The 9,857-nt window shown below is 52.2% G+C and overlaps 1 protein-coding gene across 2 annotated transcripts; it reads left to right on the plus strand.

Annotated features, from left to right (window-relative positions):
• Positions 1 to 1,370: 1,370 nt before the first annotated feature.
• Positions 1,371 to 9,545, plus strand: NRSN2 (neurensin 2). Of its 2 annotated transcripts, none has more exons than XM_032295347.1 (5): positions 1,371 to 1,474; positions 3,033 to 3,140; positions 3,845 to 3,959; positions 4,209 to 4,425; positions 7,883 to 9,545. In XM_032295347.1, the coding sequence occupies exons 4-5, from the start codon at positions 4,240 to 4,242 to the stop codon at positions 8,306 to 8,308; spliced, it is 612 nt and encodes a 203-aa protein (XP_032151238.1). In that variant the 5' UTR covers positions 1,371 to 1,474; positions 3,033 to 3,140; positions 3,845 to 3,959; positions 4,209 to 4,239; the 3' UTR covers positions 8,309 to 9,545. The 2 variants fall into 2 exon arrangements, with proteins under 2 accessions (XP_032151238.1, XP_032151237.1); XM_032295346.1 differs by having other exon boundaries at positions 4,231 to 4,425.
• The last annotated feature ends 312 nt before the right edge of the window (positions 9,546 to 9,857 follow it).

Below are 9,857 nucleotides of genomic sequence, written 5' to 3' on the forward strand. Positions count from 1 at the left end.
ATTAAATAGTACATATAAAGCACTTAAACACTTTGCACATAATGAGCATAATATGTTTGCTACTATTAATAGACTGTGTTCAGTAAATATTTACCGGGCTGCCTACTCAGTGCCACACACTATGGGAGGTGCACAGATACAATATGAACAAGAAATATGTGGCTGCCCTTGGCCAGACGTGGTGGCTCACGCCTATAATCCTAGCACTTTGGGAGGTTGAAGCAGGTGGATCACTTGAGTTCAGGAGTTCAAGACCAGCCTGGGTGTCATGGTGAAACTCTACTAAAAATCCAAAAGATTAGCCGGGCACGGTGGTGCATGCCCATAGTCCCAGCTCCTCAGGTGACTGAGGTGGGAGGATCACCTGAGCCTTGGGAGATCAAGGCTGCAGTGAGCTGTGATCATGTCACTGCACTCTAGCCTGGGCAACAGAGTGAGAGGCTTTCTCAAAAAATTAAAATTAAAATTAAAGATAGAAAGAAAGACATGGCCCCATCTTGCAAAGCTCATTCATTCATGTGTCCCCAGCCTCTAACACAAGGAGAAAGAGAACGGATGCTCAAGACATGAAGGCATGTTCATGCAAGGGTGCCTGATGAAGGTTGGAGGGGCACAGTGACTTTCCCGAGGTCACACAGCAAATGTGGGACAGAACCAAAGCTGACAGCTCATAGCAGGGCGTCAAGTAGATGCAGATGCCTGGCACCAGCTGGCTCTCCAGGGAGACGGGCAGTGGGCACACACTGCCCAGGGCATAACTGGGGCTAGGGGAGGAGAGAACAAGGGAGGCTGTGTCATTGGCTCCTTCCAAAGTGGAAGTCATTTTTCTCCCAACCCACTGCCCCCAGCCAAACTCCCTTCTCAATGTAGGAGGGCTGATCCTGTGCCAGGGAGGGGTAGGGACTCAAAGAGGTAAAGAGGGTGAAAAGAGGATGGGAACTAAGTGAGAAGGGAGGGCTTCAGAGAGACTAGAGGCTCTCAAGGCGAGTGGGAGGAGACTTCCCAGTAGGAGCCGGGAGATAGGACTCTGTGATGGGGGCGGGGTTTAGCGAGGAGATGCCGTTTCTGTACCTGGGCTAGGACTTCATGAGGCGGAAGGAGACCCAGAGAAGGGACTGAGGGTACAGCGAGGAGATGAAGGCTCAGTGAGGGGATGGGTCTTCCATGAGAGGGATGGGGAACTGCGGGGGTGATGGGAGCTTTGAAGGGCTGGGGCCCAGGGAGTCCGAGGGGTCTCTATGAGGGATCCGGGGTCTCAGAGAGAGAAGGGAAGTCTGGAAGGGGACAGGAGCTGGGGGAGCTGCAGGGGCCGCTGTCTGCAGAGCCAGCACCTGCGGCGGGCCGACGCCCCCCCGCCCCCCTCCACCCCCGTGTCACCCGCGCCCAGAGCTGCGGCGCAGGCGCGAACTGAGCCCGCTTTTGCTCGGCTCCCGCGCCGGCTCCCGCTAGCTGGGCGGAGACTGCAGCCAGAGAGGTGAGCTTAGCCCTGCTCCACGCGCGGCCCGACCCCAGCCCCATCCCCTGGAGAATCCCCGCGCTCTGCCTGCAGCCCCAGCCCGGGCCGTGTCCCGCCTGGGACTGGACAGCTGCGCCTGAGCCTCGGGTTTGGGAGGTGGGGGTCCCAGGGAAGGAGCAGGGAGGAGAGATAGCACCAGCCCCCTCGCCCCTAGATACCTCAGGGTTGATAGAGTGCGTAGATGCTTCGAAGAACAACCTTCCCACCCCGCGCCAACTCTTCAAACCAAAAACCCACTCCTACCCCTCTCTGCCTCAGTTTCTCTCTAGGGGAAAGGATGCAGTTAGTGTGGACCAGGGGATCTGTGGTCCTGTCAGAGAATGGTGTGGGTGGGGAAACGGAGGGGGAAGTGGCCTGCTTTCCCTGGCCTACACCCCTCGGCAGGGCGCCCCTTCTCCCCGCCTGGGCAGCGCTGGGCGCTGTAGTGGGCGGGTCTGAGGGCCTGGGAAGGAGAACTGAATGAGGCCGCGCAGAGGCGACAGATTACATCCGTCTTTGGGCCCTGGCGCCTGTCACCTTCATCTACGCCTCCTGCCCCTGCCTCCTCCGCCGCAGTCTCCCCCGTCGGACAACGCAGCCCGCTCCTCTTCCAGCTCCCTTCCCACCAAGCTCCTCCCCGCTCCCGGCTAGGGACATCACCCTAGCGGTTTCCATGGCAACCCTCGTCCCGGGTACCTGCGCCGGGTCCTCAGCAACTCCTCCTTTCCTCCCTGCCCCGTCCCCGGCCAGCTAGACCTACTCCCTGCAGCCCAAAAACGGGAGAGGGAGGGGCCAGGCCGAGGGGGAGACACTGTCAAGGTCACCTTCCTTTTCCAGTACCAGCGGGACTGAGCGATTACATATATTTGGAGTGGAGGAGATGACCCAGGCCAACAGTTCCAAAGCCCCCTCCACGCCTCCTCACCTGCGGTCTTTAATAATGGTCTCCGCACTAAGGTTCCTACCGCCCCCAGGCCCCATTTATTCTCTCCACCTGGACCTCCCCAGCGCCTCGCCGGGGCTGGTACGGCGCTGGCCGCACCCTCCGCAGAGCCCGCCCCGCCCACCTCCTCCGGAGAGCCCTGCCCTCCAGACCTCTCGCCCTCTTCCTCCGAGGGTCCTTCGCTTTTAGTCTCTGCCTTATTCCGTTCTCTGTCTTGGCTTTTGTTGCTGTTATTTTTCTTCCTTTTTTCAGACACGCTCTTCTTTTCCCTGAATTGTAAGTGAGGAGGGTGAAGAGCCACGATTTATGTACAGACTTTCTTGACAGCAATCTTGTGCGCCTTGTAGTCCAAGCAGAACCTCCAACCGCGCGCGCGCGCGCGCGCGCGCGTGTGTGTGTGTGTGTGTGTGTGTGTCGTACCTATCTGGGTACCTCTCTGTGTGCTTTGTGAGCATGTGTCTGTGTGTTTCTCTGTGCTGTTTTGGTGAGTTTCTCTATGCAGGGATTTGAGGACCACATCCGATTGGAAGTGAGAGGGAGCTGGCAGGACCTTTATCTCACCCTTTGGAGCAAGCACATTGTTTCATTTTGTAGGAGCTGTTACTGAAGGCTGAGGGTCATCATGGAGACGAGGATAAAAGCCCAGTCCTCCCCCAGCACTTCCTGGCTTGCTTTGGGCCAAACCTGTATGTGGAAACCCAAGTACCTTCCACTCCCAAGACCTGCGTCCACTTTTGTGGGGGAAAAAAAAGTGATCTTTGATAGGTTTCTCTGGAAATCTAACAGCCCTTAAGCCTAAGAGCCTCTAATCCTGAGGGTCCCCGACTTTCACTTCCTGTGGAGTCAAAATTTCTTGAAATCTAGAGGCTTTCAGTCCTGGCGAGGACCTTTTATAGCCTTGCAGCTTGAGAACTCCAGCCCAACTGGACAAGTGTCAGCCATGACAGTTATCCCCAGGAGGGTGTCCGAAGGAGAGCAGAGGATGAGCCTCTGTCACTCCAGACATGGAGCCTAAAAAGTTCAAGATGGAAGTAATAACAAAAAAGTTAGGACCAGGCTCAGCGGCTCACGCCAGTAGTCTCAGAACTCTGGGAAGCCAATGTGGGCAGATCATGAGGTCAAGAGATTGAGACCATCCTGGCCACCATGGTGAAATTCCATCTTTACTAAAAATACAAAAATTAGCTGGGTGTGGTGCCATGCACCTGTAGTCCCAGCTACTCGGGAGGCTGAGGCAGGAGAATCGCTTGAACCCAGGAGGCAGAGCTTGCAGTGAGCTGAGCAAGACTCTGTCTCAAAAAAAAAAAAAAAAAAAAATTACTGTACTAATCACAACAGCTACTGTTTCACAGCACTAGACACAATAACTGTGCGAAACAAGTATGATTATTAGATCTGTTTTACAGATGAGGAAACTGAGACCCCGAAAAGTGGAAGCACTTGTCTAAGGTCACAAATCCAGGACGCAGTGTGTCCACGACTCCAGTCCAGGTGGTCAGGCTCCAGAGCCCACAGTCCCAGGTACTGGGTGGCCTCCAGAGTAAACATGCACATTTATTGACACCTCCAATTGCTGGGCACTGAGCTAAACCCTTCAGTGCATTGGTTCATTCACAGTGTGCTTCGGGAAGGACAGGCTGGGATTCCAAAAGGCCAGACTGTGCTGAGTGTGGGGTGTCTCGAGTGGGAGGAGAAGCAGGTGGGACACAAAGATATGGGGGCTTATGAAGGTCACCATGAGCAGCTCCCACTAATCCCTCCCTCTGCCAGCTGCACCTTACCTGCTCCACAGGGATCCACGATGCTGAACTTCAATCGTTCCTGCGGCTGCAGCCGTGGCCCCAACGTGGAGGATGGCAAGTGGTATGGGGTCCGCTCCTACCTGCACCTGTTCTATGAGGACTGTGCAGGCACTGCTTTCAGCGACGACCCTGAGGGACCTCCGGTCCTGTGCCCACGCCAGCCCTGGCCCTCACTGTGTTGGAAGGTAAGGCCAGATGAGCAACTCCTGTGATTCTTCTGCCTTGATGGAGGAAATGAGTCTGAATTTGAGGCTCAGATGAAAAAAAGAGATAATGTAATAGTTAGGAGTCGCACATTGAAGCAACCCAACTCCAATGGGTTTAAATAAAGAAGGGAGCCTTCATTGTATTTGTATTTACATACAAGTTATTTACATAATTTAGTTATATATTTGTTGTATGTAAATAATTATAGGCGTGGTGGCTCATGCCTGTAATCTCAGCACTGGGAGGCTTGAGGTGGGCATATCACCTGAGGTCTGGAGTTCAAGATCAGCCCAGTCAACATGGCGAAACCCTGTCTCTATTTTGTAAAAATACAAAAAGGGGCCAGGCACGGTGGCTCTTGCCTGTAATCCTAGCACTTTGGGAGTCTGAGGCAGGCGGGTCATGAGGTCAGGAGTTTGAGACCAGCCTGGCCAACATGGTGAAACACCATCGCTACTAAAAATACAAAAATTAGCCAGGTGTGGTATCAGGCGCCTGTAATCCCAGCTACTTGGGAGGCTGAGGCAGGAGAATCGCTTGAAACCAGAAGGCAGAGGTTACAGTGAGCTGAGATTGTGCCACTGCACTCCAGCCTGGGTGAAAGAGCGACATTCCATCTCAAAATAAATAAATAATAATGAAGAGAAGAGATTGCTCATTTTTTAGAAGAGACCGAAGGTTTCATACATCCAGGCAAAGTTTGATCTGGCAGTTTAAACCTTTACACCAAGGACTTTGCAAGGTTTCTTAGTCTTTGGGCTCCTCATGGTGCCCCCACCCTAGTAGCCTGTAAGCTTCAGACTCTCCCACATATTCCCCAAATAGCCACTACTGTGTGGACCCTCAGATCTTAGCCCCACACCATCCAAGGGAAGTCAACATTTTCGGCGGTATTTCCTTCAGAAAAAAATAATAGCCTGTAATCCCAGCACTTTGGGAGGCCAAGGCGGGTGGATTATCTGAGGTCAGGAGTTCAACACCAGCCTGGCCAGCAGGGTTAAACCTTATCTCTACTAAAAGTAGAAAATTCACCGGGCATGGTGTTGCATACTTGTAAGTAGCCTCAGCTACTTGGGAGGCTGAGGCAGGAGAATCACTTGAACCCGGGAGATGGCAGTTGCAGTGGGCAGAGATCATGCACTCCAGCCTAGGCAACAAGAGTACAATTGTGTCTCAAAAAAAAAAAAAAAAAAATGGCCAAGGGTAGTGGCTCACACCTGTAGTCCCAGCACTTGGAGAGGCTGAGACAGGAGGATTGCTTAAGCCCAGGAATTCAAAATCAGCCTGGGCAACATAGTGAGACCTCATCTCTACTAAAAATAAAAAATTAGCTGGATGTGGTGGGTTGGGCCTGTGATGCCAACTACTCCAGAGTCTGGGGCAGGAGGATCGTTTGAGCCAGGGAGGTTGAAGCTGCAATGAGCCATGATCATGCCGCTGCACTCCAGCCTGAGCAACAGAGCAAGACCCTGTCAAAAAAAGAAAAGAAAAAAAAAAAAAGAAAGAAAGAAAGAAAAGGAAGAGAGAAAGAAAAATAGAAATAATTTAACAACATATTACCATTTACTTTAGCACCAAAAAAGAAAGAAATACTTACATGTACATCTAACAAAATATCTGCAACATGAGAAGAACTACAAAACTCGAAAGATAGCCAAGAACTAAATAAATGAAAAAATAGTTCATGTTCATGGATTGGAAGACTCGATATTGTCAAGATGTTAGTTCTTCCCAACCTGATCATTGATTCAGTGCAATCCCAGTCAAAACCCCAGCAAGTTATTTTGTGGACATCAACAAACTGACTCTATCATTTATATGAAGAGGTAAAAGATTCAGCATAGCCAGAAATTTAAAACACCATTTACAAGAGACATGAAAAGAAACAGTGCTTTTCATTTCCAGAAGTCCTGACAAACATTGCATTGGCTCTCACTGGGTCACTTGCCAGCCTGGAACTAATCACTATGGTTAATAAATGGAATATGCTGACTGGCAGGAAGTGAGGTTCATTTCACTTAAATCTTACTGTGGCTTCCCAATGATAGACTGGGGTACCTTGCCAGGGCAGTGAAAAAATGTGAAGAATTGATTTCCATAACAGCCAAGGAGACTAGTCAGCCAGGGTGCACCAATGGGTCAAGGTGTAGAGGGGGCAATGAGCTGAGTCCCTTTGATGAGCATAGCTGTGTGCTAAATACTCTCGGGAGACTGAGGCAGAGGGTCCCTCCTTCTGCTTTCAAAGGACTTCACTCTAGTGAGGAGGTAAGGTGCCAACCTGTGCAGAGAGGCCAACTTACATAACTTCAGGTCAGGTCTGCAGAGAACACCAGGAGAGGAAACGATCAAGAAAGACTTCCAAGGAAAGATTAGTGTGTATTTAAATTTCTTAAGCATCTTCTTATTGCCAAGCACTATGCTAGACTCTTGGGAACACAGAATTTAAGACATGGTCCAGCCAGGTGTGGTGGCTCAGGCCTGTAATCCCAGCACTTTAGGTGGCAGAGGAAGGCAGATCACAAGGTCAGGAGTTTGAGACCAGCCTGAACAATACAGTGAAATCCTGTCTCTACTGAAAATACAAAAATTAGCTGGGTGTGGTGGCATGTGGCTGTAGTCCCAGTTACTCAGGAGGCTGAGGCAGGAGGCTCTCTTGAACTCAGGAGCAGAGGTTGCAGTGAGCCGAGATCACACCACTGCACTCCAGCCTGGGTGACAGAACGAAACTCCATCTCGAAATAAATAAATAAATAAATGAAAAAGTCATGGTCCCTGACTTTGAGGAACTCTCTTAGCTGTGGTTCATTTAGTCATTCAGCAAACATTTATTCAGCCTTTGCTCTGTGCTAGCACATGCTAGGCACAGAAGACTCCTAGGGAGCCAAAACAGGCACAGCCTCTGCTCTCATGGGGCTCTCAGTACAGTGGGAGAGGCAGACATCACTTACATCGCAACCAAAATACATGTGCAAGTGTGCACAATGGTAAATGTATTGAAGAATGAATGGGTGCAGAGTTTGTGCAGAGTAAAGCAAGGGATCTGAGTCAGCCCTGGGCTCTCCACCCTGAGGAGGTGAGGTTTGAGATGAGATCTGATGGTGCATAGGAGTTAATCCAATAGAGACAGAGAAGGTAGAAAGGACAAGGAGATGAGTTGCGATCCAAATCATGACGGAGGGAAACGCAGGGTTGGCTGGAGAAACCCAGTGCTGGGTGGGAGCTGGGAAGGAAATTAACAGGCCTCAGGATTCCAAGTAGAACTTCACTGTTTATGCCTCCTGTCAGTTAGACCCCAGCAAGTATGTTCTGTGATTCCCATCTCCTAAGGTTGGATCAAGGGGTTACCCTTAAGTATGCTGAAGATCCAACATGATCCCTTGGCCAGGGGCCCCTGGCTGACCCTGACTGCCTCCTGGTCTATCTGCTTCCCCTCAGATCAGCCTGTCCTCGGGGATCCTGCTTATGCTATTGGGTGTGGCGGCTCTGACCACTGGCTATGCGGTGCCCCCCAAGCTAGAGGGCATCGGTGAAGGTGAGTTCCTGGTGTTGGATCAGCGGGCAGCCGACTACAACCAGGCCCTGGGCACCTGCCGCCTGGCAGGCATAGCACTCTGTGGGGCGGCTGGAGTTCTGCTTGCCATCTGCCTCTTCTGGGTCATGATGGGCTGGCTAAGACAGGACACCAAGGCAGAACCCTTGGACCCTGAAGCTGACAGCCACATGGAGGTCTTCAGGGACGAGCCAGACCAGCAGCTTTCCCCCATCTTCCACGATGCCAGTGGCCAGTCATGGTTCTCGTCACCCGTCAGCCCCTTTGGGCAATCTTCTTTGCAGACCATCCAGCCCAAGAGGGACTCCTGAGCTACCCACATGGCCTAAGGAGGAGACAGATCTGGGTTCCGGAACCTTCCCCCTTTTTACCACAACCTTCTCTCAGTGTTTCCCCAACTTCTCCCTTTCAGCACGGTCCCTTTAGAGCCCAACCCCAGGTCAAGTCTGGAGCTCAAATCCCAGTGCTCCTTCCCCAGGGGTGGGGCCCCAACTCATCTGAGATGCCAGCCTTCCTCAAGTCTTCCCCAAACTTCCCATCCACACCCTCTGCCCAAGGCCCTCAGGGGCAGAAAACATCTCCCTCAACCCGTTCCCACTCTTTCCTCTGAATGACCTTGGGCAAGCCCGTTGCCTTTTCAAGCCATCAGCTCCTGCCTCTCTACCATGAGTGCTTTGGGCTAGATTCCTCTTCTCCCCAGGCTTGAGGGCACACACTGCCCTCCATAGACACAGATGAAGGGGTGGGGGTCATTCAGCATGAATGTGTCCCAGATGCTCACTTGGACTTCCCCTGCAGGATGTGTGAGGATGTTTGCCCCTCACAGTGTGTCTTCTACCTGCCTCTTGGCATCAGAGCCCCCCAGCCCAGCCACCATTGGCAATTACTAGCCCCAGCTGATAGGTGAGGTGGGTGAAGGAGGCTGAAGATGACATGTCCAAGGTCACACAACAAAGTAGCATGCAGGAACTAGAAACACATCTTCATCTTCCTCCTGGGCCAGCTCTTGTGCTACAGGTGGGGCAGAGCCAGTCCCGCACCTTCCTGGTTCCCCGAGGGTCCACAGGGTGGGGGACAGATTTGGCTCAGAAAGACTGGCTGGAGGCCTGATGTTCTCAGGTGGCTCCGGATTTACTTTGGATATGGATTTAAATGATCTCTAGGAGCCGGGGAGGGGAGTCAGGAGAAGTGGGTTGTCTTTGCCTCTGGAAGTCTACCCACCTAGAAACCTAGCCCACAAGTCTTGACTGTGACCCTGATAATAAATGTGCCCTCTTGGAGGCACCAGCCCCTCCCTGCTGGAGGCGTCGTGTCTCTTCTGTACCACTAGAGGGAGCTCCGATACAGCCGGAGAGCGGCGCTCAAGGCTCCCCTCCCCTCCCTAACTCTCACGCTCAGTCTCCACTAGCCTGAAGGGCCTCCTGGGGGCTCCTCAGGCCGCCGCCACCAGGGAACACCCTACTGTTCTTGTGCCTCACGCCCCCTTCCTCATCCTGCACCCCTCCCATCCCACCTTCCTTTTCAATAAACAGCTGGGATGGATACTGACTTTGTTTCCTTTCTCCCTGGCCACTGGGGCTTGGGGAGGAGAGACACAGACTTTAGGGGCACCTACTGTGTGCTGGGCACGACCCATTATTTCACATTCGCTCCTCAGGATCACTTGTTAAGAAAGAAATTATTGTTTTTGTCTCTTTTTCTTTTAGACGTTGCCTCGCTCTGTTGCCCAAGCTGGAATGCAGTGGGGAGATTTCGGCTCACTGCAACCTCCACCTTCTGGGTTCAAGCGATTCTCCTGCCTCAGCCTCCCAAGTAGCTGGGACTACAGGTGCGCTCCATCACACTCAGCGAATTTTTGTA

The sequence above is a fragment of the Sapajus apella genome, unplaced genomic scaffold (genome assembly GCF_009761245.1).
Source record: "Sapajus apella isolate SASKATOON/1434 unplaced genomic scaffold, GSC_monkey_1.0 scaffold33, whole genome shotgun sequence".
Classification (NCBI taxonomy): domain Eukaryota; kingdom Metazoa; phylum Chordata; class Mammalia; order Primates; family Cebidae; genus Sapajus; species Sapajus apella.